Raw genomic sequence first — 22,695 nt, forward strand, 5'->3', positions numbered from 1 at the left:
TTCATCAGCAGTGCCTGTCTCCTGCAGTCTCCCCAGAGTGCACACAGCCTGCCCAGGGAAGGATCCCAACCTGCTGGGGGACAGCATGGCCAGCCTGCACCTGGGAAAGCTTCCTGGGGTGACACCGCTCCGGACGGCGAGCTAAGGTAGAGCTCAGCGCTCATCTCAATGTCTCTTCACTGCCTTTCTGAAATGTTCCTTTAGTTGAAAGCTACTTGGTGGAGGAGAGCACCTTGCTTTCTTAGATTATTGCTTAAGGCTTGGGAAGTGGAGGTTTTATTGGTTGCTCTTTGGAAGCTGTTTGTAAAACTGCTTCGAGCTGCGTGGAATAGAGAACAGAGGTTTCCCTGCCTGATGCTCCTGTGCTGGGGAATTAGCACTGCCAGCCAGGATGGGGAGCAGTCAGCAGCTGTCTGAGGTGAGCTGAGTCTATGATAAAAGTGTCTCTTAAGCCTGTGGTGACCATGCATCCTTGCCCACCTGAAGAGCCAACAGCTTAGACAATTCCTGGAGTTATTTTGCCACAGTTAACCCATCCCAAGAGCAGTCTGAGGTGAGCTGAGTCTATGATAAAGGTGTCTCTTAAGCCTGTGGTGACCATGCATCCTTGCCCACCTGAAGAGCCAAGGTTGGCTCATAGACTTAGACAGTTCCTGGAGTTATTTTGCCATAGTTAAGCCATTCTGAGAGCAGTCTGAGGTGAGCTGAGGCTATGATAAAGGTGTCTGTTAAGCCTGTGGTGACCATGCATCCTTGTCCACCTGAAAAACCAACAGCTTAGACAATTCCTGGAGTTATTTTGCCATAGTTAAGCCATTCTGAGAGCAGTCTGAAGTGAGCTGAGTCTATCACAGAGCAGATCTGGTTGGAAGAGACCTCAAAGATCATCCAGTCCAACCCTCGACCCCATCCTGACCACAGTTCATGGCAGACACAATTTGGAAGGATTTCTGCCCTGTTTTGGGGTTTTTTTGAAGGCTTCCTGCTGGAAGATGCCAGAATGGGAAGTTCAGGTAATGAAGGCCACAGTGCTCCAAATCTAAGTCCTGATTCTTGAGACATGAGATTCCCCACATGCATATGGCTCACAGAGAGGGCTGAGATGCAACCTAGGTTGCAACCAGCCTTCTTTTGGCTGCCTGTTGGAAAGCACAGGAGGTTTTTGAGGGAAGTGAGATAAAAATAGATCAGTGAGTGTTCTTTCCTTTAATAAAAAGCTATTCTTTTTCTAGCAGTGGTCACAGAAGCCTAACAGAGCAATAAACAGCGCTAAAGGAGCTTGCAATTAATGTCTCAAGCAAGTGAAGCATGTTGATGAAGTGGTAGAGAGAGGTGGTGGCTGGCTTGCAAGGAGTGAGGAACAGGAAAAACACACCTTTGGGGCCAGAGCTAATGTAAACTGTACCTTGGTGTGCAGTGGCAGAGCAGTGCAGCAAGCTTTTGCTGTTGAGGTGGCCTGATGCTGTCCTTTCTCAGGCCATGAGGAATTTGCCAAGGTTTCTTCACCACTTGGGCTGGAATTTTCCATGGCAAGGGTTGGCCTCTGCCTGAGCAACCAGCAGGTTTCTTAACCTAAAGAGTGGGTTGCTGTCTAAAACAAGATTGGGAAAACCAGTGTCTCCTCTTTGTGCTTGAAGTGCTCCCAGTTGCTTGGCTGGGTTGTGCCAGCTCCTGCTGGCCTCATGGGCTTTGGGAAGGTGCCCATAGAGCAGGAGGAAGGCTTTGGGTTTGTTCTTTTGGTTTAAGTTTCCTGGGTTTGGGAATATTTGGCCAGTTTTAAAGTCCTGAAGGGTGGTCTTCTAAATCAGATGACTGTTCCTTGCCTTGCTCAACTGCTGCCCAACCTGTGCTTGGTCCCATCCTCACCACTGTGTTTCCAGCAGACTGGAGGTTGGAGCTGGAGGAAGGATGCAAGAAGGGGAAAGCAATAAAAACCTTAAGATGAGGACTGAGGAAATCTAGAACTTGATCTAGATGGCAGAGGGCTAAGATTAGGGGCTCCTGAGGAAGGGGAGAACTGAGCAGAACATAGGGGGGGAGGCAGATCTGGCAAGCAAACCTAGACATAGAAGCCAATTACAGACATGGACAAGAAGTTTCTAGATGCAGGATTAAGATTACAAAGAGGATGGATCATGGGTGGATAACCTTAAGCCTCATATATCTTTGTGTCTGAACACTTGGGCTTTGCAGCCTGGAGAGGCTTCTCACCTTCGAGAGACCATTTGCAGGTACTTCAGAGAGACACAGATGAGTGCAGTGTTGATGAGGAAGCTTCTGAGGGGTGGGGGTGGTGGGGGGGGGGTGGTATGAGTGGAAAAGAAATCAGATAAATGAATTGGAATAGGTTAAGCAACAGGGTTTGTTGCAGGGTGAGTTGGATGGAAAGACAAACCTAATGAATCATGAGGTTTTGCATGATGCAGCTGGATAGTGGCCACAGGTTTCCCTGCCCTCTGAGAAATACCAACCTTCTCTTTGCTCCTGAGGCAAACCACTGCTGCTGCAGGCTGTGGTGAGCTGACAGTGAGGCTGGAGAACTGGATAGAAACAGCAGGCACAGGATCACAGGATGTCAGGGATTGGAAGGGACCCAACGAGATGGTTGAGTCCAACCCCCCTGCCAGAGCAGGACCATAGCATCCAGCACAGGTCACACAGGAACACATCCAGATGGGGGTGGAAAGTCTCCAAAGAAGGAGACTCCACAACCTCTCTGGGCAGCCTGCTCCAGGGCTCTGTGACCCTCACAGTGAAGAAGTTCCTCCTCATGTTGAGGTGGAACCTCCTGTGCTGGAGTTCATATCCATTGCCCCTTGTCCTACCCCATGGTGCAACTGAGCAGAGCCTGTCCCCCGCCTCCTGACCCCCAGCCCTCAGATATTGATAGACATTGATCAAAAGGTATTAAATCAGTTCTGCTTCGGGCTGTGATGAGCTGACAATGAGGCTGGAGAGCTGAACAGAACCAGCAGGCACCCCCCACTGCATTCCCAGCCTGAGCACTGCTAAATCTGCTTCTGCTTACAGCACAACAGATGAGCTAGCTCTGGCTGTAGGACCACCTCCCCTGCAGCCAAAAACTCCACAAATGCTCAGGTGTGTCAGGAGAAGGGCAACAAAGCTGGGGAGGAGTCTGGATCGCAGCCCTGTGAGGAGAGGCTGAGGGAGCTGGGGTTGCTTAGCCTGGAGAAGAGGAGGCTCAGGGGAGACCTCATTGCTCTCTACAACTACCTGAAGGGAGATTGAAGCCAGGTGGGGATTGGACTTTTCTCCAGGCAAGCAGCACCAGAACAAGAGGACACAGTCTCAAGTTGTGCCAGGGGAATTTCAGGCTGGATGTGAGGAAGAAGTTCTTCCCAGCAAGAGAGATTGGCCATGGGAATGTGCTGCCCAGGGAGGTGGTGGAGTCACCATCACTGGAGGTGTTGAAGAGGAGACTGGATGGGGTGCTTGGTGCCATGGTTTAGTTGATCAGATGGTGTTGGGTGATAGGTTGGACTTGATGACCTCAAAGGTCTTTTCCAACATGGTTAATTCCATATTGTGTAAAATGATGCTTCTCATGGCAAGAAGTGAGGTCCCTTGTCCTGCTCTTACCACATCTGGCAGTGGAGATTGCTAAGGAGAACAAAAAGGAGTCTTCCAGCCTCCTGCTGACTTCTTACAAACTACTTTAGAGTAATTCCTGCCTTAAATCCATAACTTCCAGTTGTGTGTTTTAGCAGTGTTGCACAACTGGCAGACCCACCACGTCCCAGGGTAAGTTGGTGCAAACTAAAGAGGGCTTTGGGGTTGATTTTGTTTGCTTGGGTTTTGGTGGGGTTTTTCTTGTGGTTGGGGTTGGTTTGTTTTGTTGCTTTGAATTTGCCAGGATTCAGATTTCCAATCATTTCATCTGAGTGTCTCTGGGTTGTTTTTTTTCCTGACAGGTGAGGCAACTACCTGCTCCCAGAAGCTTTTTCCTTGTGGAGATCTGTGCTGACAGTCAGCAAGGTACTTTGAACTTCACCTTATCTAAAGTTATTGTTTTAAGTTCCCTGTGAGCATTGTTCAGTCTTTAATCATTGGTCACTCTGTCAATGTGGTTCATCAACAAGGCAGAAACCAGTTCTGGACAAAAACATTTTGGTAAGTTCAGCCTGGACTTCAAGCCAAGGCTAATGCCACCTTTGATCTATTTGTCCAAGTTCTTCAGTCCTTCAGCACAGTTGAGTTACTGGAAGGTGTCCAGAGAAGGGCAACAAAGCTGGGGAGGGGTCTGGAGCACAGCCCTGTGAGGAGAGGCTGAGGGAGCTGGGGTTGCTTAGCCTGGAGAAGAGGAGGCTCAGGGGATACCTTATTGCTCTCTCCAACTCCCTGAAGGGAGGTTGTAGCCAGGTGGGGGTTGGTCTCTTCTCCCAGGCACCCAGCACCAGAACAAGAGGACACAGTCTCAAGCTGTGCCAGGAGAAGTTTGTGCGGGGTGCTAGAAAGGAGTTAGTCACAGCAAGAGAGATTGGCCATTGGAATGTGCTGCCCAGGGAGGTGGTGGAGTCACCATCACTGGAGGTGTTTAGGAGGAGCCTGGATGAGGCACTTGGTGCCATGGTTTAGTTGATTAGATGGTGTTGGGTGATAGGTTGGACTCGATGATCTTGAAGGTCCTTTCCAACCTGGTCTATCCTATTCTATTCTATTCTATTCTATTCTATTCTATTCTATTCTATTCTATTCTATTCTATTCTATTCTATTCTCTGAGCATGGGTCCTAAGCCCAGAGTTATAAAAGATGGATGAAGTTAGAGTGAGAAATGACAGCTGGTGGATAGATGTGGCCATTTTATTTTCCAGTAGAGCCAGTGGCAGGCGCTGTTGGAGTGGGTCCAGAGGAGGCCACAAAGATGATGCAAGGGCTGGAACACCTCTGCTATGAGGATAGGCTGAGGGAGCTGGGATTGTTCAGCCTGGAGAAGACCTTAGAGCTGCCTCCCAATACCTGAAGGGATCCTACAGGAAGGCTGGAAAGGGACTTTTCATGAGGGTGTCTGAAGCTGAGGGAGAGCAGGGTTAGACTGGACATTAGGAAGAAGTCTTCAGTATGAGGGTGGGGAGGCACTAGAACATGTTGCCCAAGGAGATTGTGGATGCCTCCCCCCCTGGAGGTGTTCAAGGCCAGGTTGGATGAGGCCTTAAGCAACCTGGGCTGGTGTAAGGTGTCTATGCCCATGACAGGGAGATTGGAACTCAATGATCTTTAAGGTCCCTTCTAACCCAAACCATCCTATAATCTAGGAGCTCTCAAACTGCAGCCCAGTCTAGCTGAGAGGTGTCCCTGCACATGGCAGGGGGTTTGGAATGGATGATCTCTGAGGTCAGTTCCATTCTGTGCTTCTGCATCTCTTTGAGGCGTTCCCTGCTTTCAAGCTGCAGTGTCCCCTCCTAACGCTGGGCAAGGTGCAGTTCTGTTAAGAGCTCACCAGCACAAGGTCCTGCTTTGGACATGATCAAGACAAACAGGACTCAGTTTGTCTGCCTGGGGGACATGGGATCCCACCACAATTCTGCAAGGTTTCTCCTTTGGGTTTACACATTGAGTGTTTCACATCAGAAATGTATCCTAAGGAAATCTGTGAAGAAGAGGTGCATGGAAGGAGCAGAAAAGCCACGTGAAGGATCTCATCTTCTTAGCTCACCTCTGGACGAGGAGCTCACCACTGACTGTGCATTTGAACCTGGATAATATTTCTTTGACTTGTCTGTTTTTTTTGTTCCCTGTTGTCTGTTTGCTTTGGTTTTTGGCAGGGGCTGTTGCATGTTGAAAATGGAAGAGACAAGGAAGCTGTCCCCAAAGCCTTGTAAAAGCAAAGAGCCTGTGAAAACAGAGTGGGGGGCTCAGAGTGTTGTTTTCACCTATTTCCAAGGGGATATTAACAGCATGGTAGATGAACACTTTTCCAGAGCTCTAAGCAATGCCAAGAACCCACAAGACCTGAGCACAAAGCACAAGGGGGAGACTGTTGTCCTGAAGAATGGTGAGCTGCTTTCTCTGGGCATTAAACAGGGCTGGCTGGCCTGGGGTAGGGAATTCCCCTCTGCTCTGCCCTGGTGAGGCTGTATCTGGACTACTGTGTCCAGTTCTGGGCCCCTCAGTTCAGGAAGGACCTCAGGGAACTGCTTGACAGAGTCCAGCACAGAGCCACAAAAATTAAGAAGGGAGTGGAACATCTTCCTTATGATGAGACTGAGGGAGCTGAGGGCTCTGTACCTTGGGGAGGAGGAGCCTGAGAGGTGACCTCATTCATGTTGCTAAAGCTGTGCAGGGTGAGTGCCCAGAGGCTGTGTCCAGGCTCTGCTGGGTGCTGCCCAATGCCAGCACAAGGGACAGTGGTGGAAGTTGAGGCAGAGGAAGTGCCATGGAAACAGGAGGAGAAAATTTTTCCCTGTGAGGGTGACAGAACCCTGGAGCAGGCTGCCCAGGGGGGTTGTGGAGTCTCCCTCTCTGGAGATATTCAAAACCCACCTGGATGTGTTCCTGTGTGATGTGCTCTAGGTGATCCTGCTCTGGCAGGGGGGTTGGACTGGGTGAGCTTTCAAGGTCCCTTCCAGCCCCTAACATTCTTTGAATTAGAGATGCAGCATGCTTCCATTAGGAATTGTGTGCAAGCAGCCAGAAAACCCTGCTTCAAAAGCCCTGGGTTATGTAGCTGGGACTTCCTGGGTAAATCTCAGTGCCTGCTGGGGTGCTTCCCAAGCTCTCCCTGGGCCTGTTGGCGGGGCCAGGTCCTCATTTTCCAGCCAAGAGTTTTCATTCCTGTCAGATGCATTCAGTGCATGGCAATGTAATGTGTTATCTGGGTGAAAAAAAATGCATCTGGCCAGGCTTGCAAGCATTGAAAGCCTGCCTCTGCTGGTGGCCTGTAAGCAAACCTGTGTGATGGTTATTTGAAAGTATTGCTGCTGGTGGTTTAGTCTGCTTCTGGTGGGAGTTTGTTGAGGGGGGGTTTAAGCTAAGCATCACTAAAGTGTAGGTGTAGGTACTGCAAAATGAGTGTGGGGTCTGGCAGCATTCCCTTTGGAACTGGCCTTGGGGAAGGAAAGCAAAGCAGAAAGGCAAGTGAGGAGTGCTGAGACTTGAGCTGTTCCTTTTCCTGTTTTTGAGCAGACAGCATGTCTCCTCAGCAGTGGAATTTCTCTTCTCACTGCCCCAAGTCATATCCATCGTCTTCTGCGGCCAGCATGCCGAGCTCTGGGCTGAATTTCCCGGCTGCTGGTCCTGCAGGCCAGTACCAGCCAGCAGCTCTGAGGAGCCAGCCCACCCCACCTGCAGATTTGTGGCCCTTCCCTTCCCTTGGGACTCCCAGCCTGGCCAGCTCGGTCTATCACCATGTCTTGCCTGACCTGCATGCGGCGGATGAATCCATCCCTGACCGGAAATATGGTTCCCTCCTCGGCCTCCTGCAACAGGAAAGGTGCCTGACAGCCATGCAGGAATGCACCATGAAGCAACACTCAAGTTCTTCTTGTATGACTGGACCTGCCAGGTTACAAAATACAAGTCAAAGTTCAGCTCCTGGGGGAGGTAAGGAAACATTTACTTCCAATCGCTTCATTCTTTGACGGCATCCCACGGAGAGAATCATGGAATTGTCAGGGTGGGAAGGGACCTCAAGGATCAGTAAGGGTTGGAAGGGATCTCAAGGATCACCCAGTTCCAACCCCCCTGCCATGGGCAGGGACACCTCATACTACAGCAGATTGCTCACAGCCACATCCAGCCTGGCTGCAAACACCTCCAGGCAGGAGGCTTCCACCACCTCCCTGGGCAACCTGTGCCAGTCTCTCACCACCTCATGGGGAACAACTTCCTAACATCCACTCTGAATCTACCCATCTCTAGTTTTGCTCCATTCCCCCCAGTCCTATCACTCTCTGACACCCTCAAAAGTCCCTCCCCAGCTTTCTTGGAGCCCCCTTCAGGTACTGGAAGGCCTCAATTAGGTCTCTGCAGAGCCTTCTCTTCTCCAGACTGAACAGCCCTAACTCCCTCAGTCTGTCCTCATAGCAGAGCAGCTCCAGCCCTCTGTTCATCCTCCTGACCCTTCCCTGGACACCTTCCAGCATCTCCAGATCCTTCCTGTAAGAAAAGAGGCTGTTTAAGGCTCTCAGGTTGGAGCCATCTTCAGTTCAGCTCAGAGAAGTCTTTCTCAGTAATTAAGCCACGCTGTGTGCCGTGGTAGCTGTGTAGAGTGGCCTCCTCCAAAACACCCACTGCCCACTGGCACAGTGTTTTACCACCTGACTTACCTTAGCCTGGTATTTTAAGTGCCTATAAACATCACCCACGATGCTATCAGCATCTCTAGCTTTCAGGTATCAGGGATGGTGTGCCCCAGGTGCCTCCATATTATGACCAGAAAGGGGTGGCCAGGTACAAGCCCTGAGCCCTGCTGTGTAGGGTGTTAGTGATGCTCTCACACAGGGTGGGAAAGTTCAACCCTCACCAGAAGGCCCAGGGATTTCTCTCCCTCCCCTGGAGCTGGATGGAGTGAAGGGGCTGGTGGGGGCAGCCTTGCCTTGTCTCCCAGCAGCTGCTGCCCTCCATGAAGCACTGCTGCCCTGCCTGAGGTTGCTCTCTGCAGGGGATCTCTCAGAGCTATTGCAGTTCACACAGAGGTGATGACTGCTGCTGCTTTATCATCAACAATTACCCAGAAACACGGAATGGCAAGGGTTGGGAGTGACATCTGGAGATATCTAGTCCCACCCCCTGCCAGAGCAGGGTCATGTAGGTCAGGTTGCACAAGATGCTTGTCCAGGCAGGTTTGGAATGACTCCAGAGGAGGCTCCACAACCTCTCTGGGCAGCTTGGACCCATGCTCCCTCAACCTCAAAGGAAAGAAGTTCCTCCTCATGTCTGGATGGAAGTTCCTATGTTCAAGTTTGTGCCTGTTGTCCCTTGTTATGTCACTGCCAAAAAGCCTGGCCCCATCCTCCTGGCAGCATTGCCAGTACTGATCAGCATTGATAGGTTTCCCCCTCAGACTTCTCTTCTCCAGGCTGAAAGGCCCCAGGTCCCTCTGCCTTTTTCCATGAAAGAGATGTTCCAGTCTCCTCATCATCTCCACAGCCCTTTGCTGTACCCTCTCCAGCAGCTCCCTGTCCCTTTTGAACTGGGGAGCCCAGAACTGAACACAATACTCCAGATGAGGCCTCCCCAGGGCAGAGCAGAGGGAGAGGAATCCCAATCATAGGTACTACTAGCATGCAGAATAAAGATACCTGGTGACTGAAGCCCATTTCCTGGGGCTTAGGTCCCCCCAGTGTCTACATCTGCTGGATAAAATTGCTCCCTTGTGAGTAATTTCTGCCTTTGAGAAGCTCTCTGGGACAAGCTTACTGGCCAGAGCCCTGGTGCCCTGCTGGGTTACACTGCATTGCTGCTCCTGGGTGTAACCCAGAGAGTCAGCTTGGCACTGGTCTCCAAGAAAAAGAGTTGTGAAATTGTTTGGGGAGTCTGCTGGGAAAATACACTGTGTCCTACCTGGAGCTTTGAGATAAAAAGGACCAAGCATGAGAATAAGTCTTAGGTTTTGAAAGGCACCCAGCTGTGAAGCACCTGCTGGTCACCCCATCTCTGATCTGCAGCAGCAGGGATGTGGCTAAAGATGGGCTGAAACTACCTCTGACATCTGCAGGCAGGCTTATCCACACTCCTGAGGCTGTCCCAAGGCTATGCCAGGATGAGGACCCCAGCTGCAGGGGTGCTGCTGACTCATTAATGCTGGTGTGTCTAATCTGGCTGTGCATGGAAGAGGGAGTGTAGTGTGGCTGTGTCTTCAGCTGGGACACCAACCCTGACCTATAGAGCACAGAATCACACAAACATTCAGGTAGGAAAAGACCCTCAGGATCACCAAGTCCAACAGCTGAGACTGTGTGGATCTGCTGCACAGCCACCCACCCCAGGCTTTGTGCATCTAGCAGGCTTAACTGCTTTAAAGACACTTGTCTGGATGTCTAGGACTCAACTGAGGAAGAAGGTTTGGTGCCCTTTTCCCCCAAGGGGGCAATGTGAGCCTGTCAAGGCTTGGGAGCCTGAGCAACTGACTCCTCCATAATCATAGAATCACAGAATTGTCAGGCTTGGGAGGGACCTCAAGGAGCAGCCAGTTCCAACCCCCCTGCCATGGCCAGGGACACCTCACACTACAGCAGGTTGCTCACAGCCACATCCAGCCTGGCTGCAAACACCTCCAGGCAGGAGGCTTCCACCACCTCCCTGGGCAACCTCTGCCAGGCTCTCACCACCACCATGGGGAACAACTTCTTCCTAACATCCAATCTGAATCTACCCATCTCTAGTTTTTTTCCATTCCTCCCAGTCCTATCACTCTCTGACACCCTCAGAAGTCCCTCCCCAGCTTTCTTGGAGCCCCCTGCAGATCCTGCAAGGCCACAAGAAGGTCTCCTTGGAGCCTTCTCCTCTCCAGACTGAACAGCCCCAACTCCCTCAGGCTGTCCTCACAGCAGAGCAGCTCCAGCCCTCTGCTCATCCTCGTGGCCCTTCTCTGGACACCTTCCAGCACCTCCAGATCCTTCCTGTTCTAGGGGCTCCAGACCTGGACACAGAGCTCCAGGTGGGGAGATGTTTCATGAAACTAGGCTTGGGCTAGAGGAAGGGAAGCTATCCCCAGTGGAGTTTGTTGGTTTGCTTTGGGTGTCTTTTTGTTTGTGGGTTTTTTGTTTGATCAAAATTTCATAGAGAAAATGAGTAGGGGGAAAAAAAATAGAGAAAGGAATTTCAGCAGCTTGGTGTTGCCCAGCCCTCACCAGTTCCAGCCTTTTCTTTCAGGGTGTTTGCAGGGCTTTTCTGAACCTTCTGAGAGCCCCTTCGCACCACGTGTGTGACACTGCACATGTGCTTATCAAGCCCCCCAAAAAGAGCAGACTCCACCCCAGGGAGCTGGTGGAGTCACTGTCTCCCTGGAGGTGTTCAAGAAATGTGTGGACATGGCACAGAGAAAGGCAAGGAAGCTGGGGAAGGGTCTGGAGAACAGGGCTGGGGAGGAGCAGCTGAGGGAGCTGGGGGTGGTTAGTGTGGAGAAAAGGAGGCTGAGGGGAGACCTCATTGCTCTCTACAGCTCCCTGAAAGGAGGTTGGAATGAGGTGAAGGTTGGGCTCTTCTCCCCAGTGCCAGGTGATAGAATGAGAGGAAATGGCTGAAACTGTGCCAGGAGAGGTTTAGCTTGGAGATTAGGAAAAATGTCTTTGCTGCAGGAGTGGTCAGGGATTGGCACAGGCTGCCCAGGGAGGTGGTGGAGTCCCCAGCCCTGGAGGTGTTCAAGAAACTGTGGCCATGGCACTTGGGGCTATGGTTTAATGGCCTTGGTGGTGTTGGCTTCAGTTGGACTCAATGTTCTCAGAGATTTTTTCCAACCCCAAGAGTTCTGTGATTCTGTGAAATGCCTTGCCTGTGTTCTCTGTGAGTCTTTGGCAAGGCCCTGGGATGTGTGCATCCAGGCTGGCTGTGGGAGTCCCTGTTTCTTGGCTCTGTCTGTTGAATCTCTTTCTCCTTGTGCTGTGTCATGGTGAAGAACAGCTGATATTTATATTTGTGGAAGTGTCTGTTGCTGTGCCAGGCAGCACAGAGCTCCCCAGCACCTGTGCTATAGGCTGGGCTGCAAAAGCACAAGGTTCCTTTAGGAACTGCTGCCTGCTTTTAGCTCTCTGTTGAATTTCTGCTCGACTTCAGTGTTTCACTCTTTTCTTTTTAAGAGAGGAAAGCAAGCTCTTACCAAGGCTCAGAAAATCCCACTGTGAGCCAGACCAGTGCAGGTGAGTGATGAAATCAGCAGCTTTGGAGCAAATTGATACCCACCTATGAAGGACAGGGATCTGCTGGAGAGGGGCCAGTGGAGGGCTACCAGCATGATTAGGGGACTGCAGCACTGCCTGGTGAGGAGAGGCTGAGGGACCTGGGGCTCTTTAGTCTGGAGAAGAGAAGACTGAGAGGGGATTTAATAAATGTCTATCAATATCTGAGGGCTGGGGGTCAGGAGGCAGGGGACAGGCTCTGCTCAGTTGCACCCTGGGATAGGACAAGGGGCAATGGATAGAAACTCCAGCACAGGAGGTTCCACCTCAGCATGAGGAGGAACTTCTTCACTGGGAGGGTCCCAGAGCCCTGGAGCAGGCTGCCCAGAGAGGTTGTGGAGTCTCCTTCCCTGGAGACTTTCAAAACCCACCTGGTTGCATTCCTCTGTGACCTGAGCTAGATTCCCCCTCTGGCAGGGGGGTTGGACTCTATGATCTCTTTGGGTCCCTTCCAACCCCTAACATCCTGGGATCCTGTGACAGCTGCCTTGCTTCTGCACAAAGAATTAAGTATTCTTCCTTGGCTCCTTCCAGAGTGTCTTTCCAAAGCTTGCTTTTCCCCCATGATCTACACACCACCTTCCACAGCTATGCTAACAGAGGAGAAGGAAAACTTTCTAGTCAGATGAGAGAGTTGATTTTCTAACCCCGTCTAGCAGAGCTTTTGTGGGGGTACCATCAGCCTGCCACTTCCTAACACCTATTTTGCACTGGCTGTCCCAAGCTTCAGATGTTAGGAAGACAGGACAGGTTGGTCTCTTCTCCCAGGCAGCCAGCACCAGAACAAGAGGACACAGTCTCAAGCTGCACCAGAGGAGGTTTGAACTGGATGAAATTCTTCACAGAAAGAGAGATTGCCCATTGGGATGTGCTGCCCAGGGAGGTGGTGGAGTCCCCATCACTGGAGGTGTTTAATAAGAGACTGAATGGGGCACTTGGTGCCATGGTTTAGTTGATTAGATGGTGTTGGGTGATAAGCTGGACTTGATGATCTTGAAGGCCTTATCCAACCTGGCTAATTCTGTGATTCTGTGATCCCTTTGCATCTCAAGCACCCAGCTTCATGCTGAGTGAGGCTCCTGGTGAACCTGTGTGCTCACACTGCTGTGGTTTCACCAGCAAACTCACCTCACTGCTGAGACTTTATTCCCAAGGTACTTTACCTTCCACCTTCTCAGCAGTCTCTTGACCTACCCTGCTGGTGGTGCTTTGAGGTGCAGTTGTGGTAGTTTTAGGCTATGCCTTTAGAATTTTTCACAGATCTTGAACAGAAAAGTAGGAAAATGTAAATAAATCACTACTGGGTGTGAAAAGGAAAACAAAGATACTTCTGACAATCCCACTGGAGAGATAGCTACCATATGGAGCCCCTAGGACAGGGAGGATCTGGAGGTGCTGGAAGGTGTCCAGAGAAGGACCACGAGGATGAGCAGAGGGCTGGAGCTGCTCTGCTATGAGGACAGACTGAGGGAGTTGGGGTTGTTCAGTCTGGAGAAGAGAAGGCTCCCAGGAGACCTAATTGTGGCTTTCCAATATCTGAAGGGGGCTCCAAGAAAGCTGGGGAGGGACTTTTGAGGGTGTCAGGGAGTGATAGGACTGGGGGGATGGAGCAAAACTAGAAATGGGGAGACTGAGATTGGATGTTAGGAAGAAGTTGTTCCCCAGGAGGGTGGTGAGAGACTGGCACAGGTTGCCCAGGGAGGTGGTGGAAGCCTCATGCCTGAGGGTGTTTTCAGCCAGGCTGGCTGTGGCTGTGAGCAACCTGCTGTAGTGTGAGGTGTCCCTGGTCATGGCAGGGGGGTTGGGACTGGCTGATCCTTGAGGTCCCTTCCAACCCTGACAATTTCATGATTCTGTAAGATTGGTTGTACCAAAAGAACTTTTCTTCTCTCCTCACTTCTTCACTCTGGAGAGATATTAACTTATTTCTGCTTGACCTTGGCTTCATTGTTTTGGTATTAACTTCTCTGCTCCTTTCTCCCTTTTGTACAGGGAGGACCTAGGTAGGCAGGGAAGGAGAATAGAATAGAATAGAATAGAATAGAATAGAATAGAATAGAATAGAATAGAATAGAATAGAATAGAATAGAATAGAATAGAATAGAATAGAATAGAATAGAATAGAATAGAATAGAATTAACCAGGTTGGAAAAGACCTTTGAGATCATCGAGTCCAACCTATCACCCAACACCATCTGATCAACTAAACCATGGCACCAAGTGCCTCATCCAGGCTCTTCCTAAATACCTTCAGTGATGGTGACTCCACCACCTCCCTGGGCAGCACATTCCAATGGCCAATCTCTCTTGCTGGGAAGAATTTCTTCCTAACATCCAGCCTAAACCCTTCCTGGTGCAACTTGAGACTGTGTCCTCTTGTTCTGGTGCTGCTTGCCTGGGAGAAGAGACCAACCCCCTCCTGGCTACAACCTCCCTTCAGGGAGTTGTAGAGAGCAATAAGGTCACCCCTGAGCCTCCTCTTCTCCAGGCTAAGCAACCCCAGCTCCCTCAGCCTCTCCTCACAGGGCTGTGCTCCAGACCCCTCCCCAGCCTTGTTGCCCTTCTCTGAACACATTCAAGAGTCTCAATGTCCTTCTTAAATTGAGGGGCCCAGAACTGGACACAGGACTCAAGGTGTGGCCTAATCAGTGCTGAGTCACAGGGGCAGAAATCTTTGACCAGGAGGTTTCTTGTGCTGTCTATCAATTGCAAATCCCTGTCCATATTGTCAGTCCTGTATATTTCATACCTATTCATTGCATCCCATTGTAGGTTGTAGCTTTGCTTGTAAACACAGCTTCCATTTGCTTCCAGCTGGGCTGGGCTGGCAAAGTTAATGTTGGGGGGGAAAATTTCAGCCCATCACATCAATGGTTTGGGGGTGTTATGGATGGGTCATTCTGGTGAGCCCAGCAAGGGCCTTCTTGCATCAGCCCCCAAGGTGCAGTTTTGTCTGCACATCACCTGCAGAGACTGTGTGGATTGTGTGGCCATGCTGTTTGACTGCCCTGCTCCTCCTGTTGTCTTGCAGGCATTCAGATTCATGACAGAAGACAAGACTTGTACTTTTAGCAGCTGGATGATGTCCCACTCGACTCTGAAGGAGAAAGTTCTTGCTGTGAACTTTTATTATTTGCAACTGTGAATCAGGAAGAAATGAACTGGAGTTTGTTCTGTGCTTGTGGGTTGTTCCTCTTCCTTGGAAGAACACAATGCAAATGGAAGACCACCTCTTCTTTGTTCCTGTTTAGTAAACAAGTTCTAGTTATCTGTGGTATTAAACCTGACAGTAGGTTTGTTGTGCAGAAATTCTCTCTACTTAGGGCTTCTGTAGGCCCCTTGAAAGGACTCCCAGCACTTTCAAATCCTTTAATCTTAGCACTTTTCATCTTAACCTTGTATCTTTTGATCTCTACTCTATTCATTCACCATCTCTGGATAAGAAGCACAAGTGATGAGAGGCACAGGTGGTAAGTGGTGTGTGCAGGGGTGCAGTGAGCATGAATTCAGTGCTGCAGGTTCTCAGCTTCATTTGATATCTCCATGTTAGATTCATAGAATTGTCAGAGTTGGAAGGGACCTCAAGGCTCAGCCAGTTCCAACCCCCCTGCCATGGCCAGGGACACCTCACACTGCAGCAGGTTGCTCACAGCCACATCCAGCCTGGCTGCAAACACCTCCAGGCAGGAGGCTTCCACCACCTCCCTGGGCAACCTGTGCCAGGCTCTCACCACCCTCATGGGGAACAACTTCTTCCTGACATCCAATCTCAATCTACCCATTGCTAGTTTTGCTCCATTCCCCCCAGTCCTATCACTCCCTGACACCCTCAACAGAAATCTACTCCTCCACAATATTGTTTCTGATCAGGGTGGAGAGTTTCTTGCCCTGCTGCTGGTGCCTTCATCACGGCCTTGCAGTGCATTTGCTGCTCTGCTCGGCAGCACTTGGCAGCCCCTGCCTGCATTCGGCAGCTGCCATCTGATGCTTCCCACAGTTCTTTCCAGTTCCTCCTCTGAATGCAGCAATCATGCTGGTGATGGGAGGAGGAGGGATGGGGGATATACCCCTTTCAGAATAAAAATTAACCAGGTTGGGAAAGACCTTGGAGATCATCAAGTCCAACCTATCACCCAACACCATCTAATCAACTAAACCATGGCTCCAAGTGCCTCATCCAGGCTCTTCCTAAATACCTCCAGGGATGGTGACTCCACCACCTCCTTGGGCAGCACATGCCAATGGCCAATCTCTCCTTCTGGGAAGAATTTCTTCCTAACATCCAGCCTAAACCTCCCCTGGTGCAGCTTGAGACTGTGTCCTCTCATTCTGACACAGATTTCAGCTCCCTGAGAGCACACCTCTGCAGAGACCACTCCATAGGACAAACCTAGGCTGAGTGTTACATTTCATACCAGAAGAAACTTCTTCCCTGAAAGGGTTCTCAAAGCCTAGCACAGGCTACCCAGGGAGGTGGTTGAATCCCCATTCCCTGGAGGTGTTTCACAGAGGCTCAGGTGTGGTGCTGAGGGACCTGGTTTAGCACCAGCCTTGGCAGAGTTAGAGAATGGTTGGACTGGGTGATCTCTGAGGTCTTTTCCAATCAAAAACCATTCTATGATTTTCTGGTCACTTACAGACCCTGGAGGAAACCACTGTTTGACATGGAATGGAATGGAATGGAATGGAATGGAATGGAATGGAATGGAATGGAATAGAATAGAATAGAATAGAATAGAATAGAATAGAATAGAATAGAATAGAATAGAATAGAATAGAATAGAATAGAATAGAATAGAATAGAATAGACCAGGTTGGGAAAGATCTCAAAGATCATCAAGTCCAACCTATCACCCAGCACCATCTGATCAACTAAACCATGGCACCAAGGGCCACATCCAGGCTCTTCCTAAACACCTCCAGTGATGGTGACTCCACCACCTCCCTGGGCAGCACATCCCAGGAGCCAATCTATCTTTCTTTGTCCCTTTGTTCTGGTGCTGCTTGCCTGGGAGAAGAGACCAACCCCCACCTGGCTACAACCTCCCTTCAGGTAGTTGTAGAGAACAATAAAGTCTCCCCTGAGCCTCCTCCTCTCCAGGCTAAGCAGCCACAGCCCCCTCAGCCTCTCCTCATAGGGCTTGTGCTCCAAACCCCTCTAGATACCATTTCCAAAGCTCTAGTCCTGGAATAAATTCTTTTCACTGATGTTTTTTCTCCTGTCTTCTTCTGATGGGCAGATGGGACATAACCTATCTGCTCTGTAAGCCTTGCTCAGAGATCAGTGCAGAGAAGAACACCCAGGTGTCAGCCATGCCTGCCCTCTGAGGAGCCTGGGTCTGTTTTTCTCCTGAGCCACAGGAACTGATGGACATTTTGTCACCATGCTTGCCCCAGCACTCAGCCACCTCTTGTGTTTACAGGCCTCTTGCTCTGCCTTCTTAAGCAGGATGGCTCTGGCCCAGCTCCTCCTCTGATGGTCAGATAAACCTTGTGGGTGGCTGGGAACAGCGTAGCCACCTCAGCTACTCCACCCTGCTTTAGTCACTCGTTAGTCCTGTTAAAAATAGTCCCAGACTGCAATGACAAACAAGAGAGGCTCTTGTGCTATTAAAGAAAAAAAACATCTAAAGGTTAAAAAAACAACACCCCCCCCCAAAAAAAACAACCAACCCAACCCAACCACCACCCAACAACAACAACAACAACAGCAAAGGGTCAGGAATGCTACTGGGTGAGTGCCCCAGTGTTTCCCTGGCCTCTACTGGATGTTCATTGCCTCTCTTCCCCACCAGTCCAGTTTTTCACTGGAGGTCAGCCTAGTTCTGAACCATCCCAGAGATGTGTTTGCAGTGTGTTTGCATTTATCTTATTCAGAATACAGGACAGAACACAGAATGAAGCAGGTTGGAAAAGACCTTTGAGGGCATCAGGTCCAACCTATCACCCAACACCATCTGATCAACTAAACCACAGGACCTCGACAGGCTGGACAGATGGGCAGGAGATTGAACACGTCCAAGTGCCAGGTTCTGCACATTGGCCACAACAACCCCATGCACAGCTACAGGCTGGGGTCAGAGTGGCTGAGAGCAGCCAGGCAGAGAGGGACCTGGGGGTGCTGGTCGATGGTAGGCTGAACATGAGCCTGCAGTGTGCCCAGGCAGCCAAGAGGGCCAATGGCATCCTGGCCTGCATCAGGAACAGTGTGGCCAGCAGGAGCAGAGAGGTCATTCTGCCCTGTGCTCAGCACTGGTTAGGCCACACCTTGAGTCCTGTGTCCAGGTCTGAGCCCCTCAGTTTAGGAAGGATGTTGAGGTGCTGGAAGGTGTCCAGAGAAGGGCAACAAAGCTGGGGAGGGGCTTGGAACCCAGCCCTGTGAGGAGAGGCTGAGGGAGCTGGGGTTGCTTAGCCTGGAGAAGAGGAGGCTCAGGGGAGACCTTCTTGCTCTCTACAACTCCCTGAAGGGAGGTTGTAGCCATGTGGGGGTTGGTCTCTTCTCCCAGGCAACCAGCACCAGAACAAGAGGACACAGTCTCAAGCTGTGCCAGGGGAGGTTTGGGCTGGAGGCTAGGAAGTTCTTCCCAGCAAGAGAGATTGGCCATTGGAATGTGCTGCCCAGGGAGGTGGTGGAGTCACCATCCCTGGAGGTGTTCAGGAGGAGACTTAATAGGGTGCTTGGTTGCATGGTTTAGTTGGTTGGGTGGTGTTGGATGATAGCTTGGACACAATGATCTTGAAGGTCTCTTCCAACCTGGTTTATTCTGTTCTATTCTATTTCTAAGTGCCTCGTTATTCCTAACTAAGAAGCAAAAAAGTTCTCCTGTATGCACTGAAGCTAGAGGTGGCAGTGCTTTGGTGGGGGGCTGGGCAGAGCCCAGGGTCTCCAGCCAGAGCCCAGGGGAACACCAACTGGTGGTGATGCTAACAGCAACATATCACAGAAACACAGAGTCACCAAGGTTGGAAGAAACCTCAAAGATCATCAAGTCCAACCTGGCACCACAGACCTCAGCTGGGGGAAAGACTGTAGCTGGTGGTCCTCCCCCCACCTTTCAGAGAAGGGACCCCAGCCTTCTGTTGCTTTTAGTCTTGTTCAGGTGCTGAGCTGTCCCATCACAGGTGAGTAAGGCACACCTCATGTACCCATGTGGCATGCAGCAGCCCTCAGTAAACATTTACTCATCACTGAGGTTCTTGAACTCTCTTGTGGTTTTTCAGCTTCTTTTCTGACAGAGTCTGCCAAGCAGGACAGTCCTGCTCCTGGTGAGGGGCTCAGAGTCCCACAGCCAGGCTGAGACCTGTCCAGAGCATATCAGCATTGGTCAGTCTGCAGCTGGCTGAACTGAACCAGAGGATCATTGAATCACCAAGGTTGGGAGAGACCTCAAAGATCACCAAGTGCAACCTGTCACCACAGACCTCATGACTAAACCATGGCACCAAGTGCCACGTCCAACCCTCTCTTGAACACCTCCAGGGGTGGTGACTCCACCACCTCCAAGGGCAGCACATTCCAATGGCCAATCTCTCTTTCTATGAAGAACTTCTTCCTAACATCCAGCCCAAACCTCCCCTGGCACAGCCTCTCCTCACAGGGCTGTGCTCCAAACCCCTCCCCAGCTTTGTTGCCCTTGTCTGGACACCTTCCAGCAACTCAAGCACAAGCCCTACGAGGAGAGGCTGAGGGAGCTGGGGTTGCTTAGCCTGGAGAAGAGGAGGCTCAGGGGAGACCTTCTTGCTGTCTACAACTACCTGAAGGGAGGTTGTAGCCAGGTGGAGGTGGTGGAGTCACCATCACTGGAGGTGTTCAAGAAGAGTCTGGATGGGGCACTTGGTGCCATGGTTTAGTTGATCAGATGGTGTTGGGTGATAGGTTGGACTTGATGACCTCTGAGGTCTTTTCCAACCTGGTTAATTCTATCAGGATCTCTCCTCCAACTGCACAGTGCTCTGCCAGCCTTTTCCACAGCTGGGGTCAGGAAATCTGCTCCTTACTCTGGTTTTGGTGGGTGTGCATTTGGGTATCTTTAGTCCTTGAGCAGATTTCTGACTAAGTGAGCACGTGGCTAGAAAAGGAGGTTGAGGTCTCCACCTTCTTGCTCTCTGCAGGTCCCTGTGGTTGGAGTGAGGGAGGTGCTGGTCTCTTCTTCCAGCTAATTAATGACAGAACAAGGAGGAAGGGCTTCAAGCTGCACCAGGGGAGGTTTAGGCTGGGCATGAGGAAATAAAATGTCACTCCAGGAGTGGTCAGGCACTGGCACAGGCTGCCCAGGGGGGGGTGGAGTCAGCATCCCTGGAGGTGTTTAAAAGCTGTGTAGATGTGGTGCTTGGGGATATTGGCTTAGTGGTGGACGTGGAAGCACAGGGTTAATGGTTGGACTCAATGAGCTCCAAGGCCTTTTCCAGCCTACATGATTCTCTAGTTCTGTGAAATTAAGGCAAATCCAAATGATCTGGGAAGAGGCAATTTCTTGGGGAGAGTGAAAATGTTGTGCTCCAATCTAGGAGCCATCAGCCCTGCTCTCCTGTGCTCTCTGGTTTAAAACCCTGCATGCTTTGGACTCAGGGCTCTAACCCATTTAGCTGCTGATCCTCTGAGACCTTGCTACTCCCTTCTGAGTTACCCCATGCTCTTACCCTTGGAGGATCTCAGCAGAACACTGGTGCAGAGCAGTGGGTTTGGTGCCTGGGTGGGTGGGAGGAGGCTGCTGTCCCCATTTCAGTGTCACACAGGGTGCCACAGAGCTGTGTGTGACCACACCAGCAACATTGCTCTGCAAAAAACCCGTGGCTGTGGTTGCAGCAGACAGATGACAATTGCTCTGCTGAGGAGGTGCAAAGGTGACTAAGGGGTAGGAAAGCAGCAGCTGGGCTGCAGCATGGGGCCGTGGAGCAAGCCAGGCCAGCTCAGAGGATGCTTTTGGCTGGTTGGAGCCATAACAGAGCTGGCTGACCCCAAAGTGGCTGGGAGCCAGCTCAAGTGTGGTGCTGCCCAAGGCACAGCCCAAGGAGAGGCCCCCATGAGCTCTCAGCCCCATGCTGCTGGTTCACACCGCTGCTGCTGCCTGGTTTCTCAGCGGTGGTTAAGCTGAGTGCAGCACTTCCCATGAGCAAGGCTGGTCCCACGAAGCTCTCACTCCCCTGAAAGGTGGCTTCTTCCCCAGCTTTCACCCTCGACTCTGGACCTTCATCTCCTCCCATTGTCCCAGCCTGGGCTCTGCAGGCTCTGGATTTGGGTGGGAGCAGAGCAAAACTTGTGTTTTCCTCATCTCTCTTTCTCTGTGTGGCAAAGACCAGGCACAGCACAGGGCTAGATAAATGTTGTGAGACAATTTCATGCTGACACACAGCAGCATTTCATCCCCTGCTTGCTACCATCCCACCTGAGATAGGGATGAAGTATCAGCTAGGTCCCACAGTTAGAATTGCAGAGCTATAAAGTGGCTTGGGTTGGAAAGGACCTCCAGAGGTCGTGTAGTCCAGTTCTTCCTTCCAGTCAGCAGGGACATCCCCAGCTAGATCAGCTTGCTCAGAGCCCCATCAAGCCTGAGCTTGAGTGTCTCCAGGGATGGGGCCTTCACCACCTCCCTGGGCAACCTGCTCCAGTGTTCCACCACCCTCATAGTAAAGAACTTGTTCCCAATGTCCATTCTAAATCTGCTCTACCTGTTCTAGTTTCAAACCATTGCCCCTCACTCTATTAGAATAAACCTTTTATTAGAATAAACCAAACCAGGTTGGAAGAGACCTTCAAGATCATCGTGTCCAACCCATCAACCAATCCAACCCACCCAAACAGCTAACCCATGGCACCAAGCACCCCAGCAAGTCTCCTTCTGAACACCTCCAATGACGGCGACTATTACTACAAGCCCTGGTAAAAACTCTCTCCCCAGCTCTCCTGTAGCTCCCTTCAGCTACTGGCAGACTGCTTGAAGGTCTCCCTGGAGACTTCTCTTCTCCAGACCGAACAGCCACAACTCCCTCAGCCTGTCCCCATCGGGGAGGTTCTCCAGCCCTCTGAGCATCCTCATGGCCTCCCCTGGATCCTCCCCATCAAGTCCACATCCTTTCTTTATTGAGGGCTGCAGACCTGGACACAGTGCTCCAGGTGAGGTCTCACCAGAGCAGAGCAGAGGGGCAGAATCACTTCCCTTGACCTGCTGCTCATGCAGATGACTGCAAAGCTTCTCTCCTCAGTGCTGTGACTCAGCCAGGTCAGCTCCCAGCACTGTACAGTAACCAGAGAAGTGTCACTTTGGGTAGATCCCTCTGCCAAAGGGAGAAATAGAGTGGATGGAAGGAAACTGAATGTACCCAACACCCAATGGGCATCTGTGGGAACTGACCATAGCTTAAAGTACTCCTGCACTGTCTCCTTATGCCTGGAAGGCTGCCCAGGGAGGTGGTGGAGTCCCCATCCCTGGAGGTGTTCAAGAGGGGATTGGATGTGGCACTTGGTGCCATGGTTTAGTCATGAGGTCTGTGGTGACAGGTTGGACTCGATGATCTTTGAGGTCTCTTCCAACCTTAGTGATACTGTGAGACTGTGAAGGCTGCAAGTGACTCCACTGGCTGTGGAGAAGCATCCCCACATCTGCTACCCTGTGTTCATAGGCTGGGAGATGAACCAAGAGGAAATCACAGACTTACAGGATGCTTTGGGTTGGAGGGCACCTTAAAGATCATCAAGTTCCAACACACTCCCATGGGCAGGGACACCTCCCACCAGCCCAGCTTGCTCAAGGTCTTGTCCAACCTGCCCTTGAACACCTCCAGGGAGGGGACATCCACAGCCTCCCTGGGCAACCTGTGCCAGTGTCTCCCCACCCTCAC

General features: G+C 51.1%; 1 protein-coding gene across 3 annotated transcripts; it reads left to right on the forward strand.

The window, feature by feature from the left end:
- On the forward strand, nucleotides 1-17,064 carry VGLL1 (vestigial like family member 1). 3 transcript variants are annotated; one of them, XM_068151786.1, is made up of 6 exons: nucleotides 1-146; nucleotides 3,933-3,996; nucleotides 5,785-6,014; nucleotides 7,145-7,561; nucleotides 11,758-11,817; nucleotides 14,888-17,064. In XM_068151786.1, exons 3-6 carry the CDS (start codon nucleotides 5,795-5,797, stop codon nucleotides 14,926-14,928), a joined length of 738 nt encoding a protein of 245 aa, XP_068007887.1. In that variant the 5' UTR covers nucleotides 1-146; nucleotides 3,933-3,996; nucleotides 5,785-5,794; the 3' UTR covers nucleotides 14,929-17,064. The 3 variants fall into 3 exon arrangements, with proteins under 3 accessions (XP_068007887.1, XP_068007889.1, XP_068007888.1); XM_068151787.1 differs by lacking the exon at nucleotides 1-146 and adding an exon at nucleotides 3,436-3,762; XM_068151788.1 differs by lacking the exon at nucleotides 11,758-11,817.
- The last annotated feature ends 5,631 nt before the right edge of the window (nucleotides 17,065-22,695 follow it).

The sequence above is a fragment of the Melanerpes formicivorus genome, unplaced genomic scaffold (assembly GCF_026170545.1).
Source record: "Melanerpes formicivorus ecotype bairdi unplaced genomic scaffold, bMelFor1.0.p_v2 SCAF_22, whole genome shotgun sequence".
In the NCBI taxonomy this organism is placed as follows: Eukaryota; Metazoa; Chordata; class Aves; order Piciformes; family Picidae; genus Melanerpes; species Melanerpes formicivorus.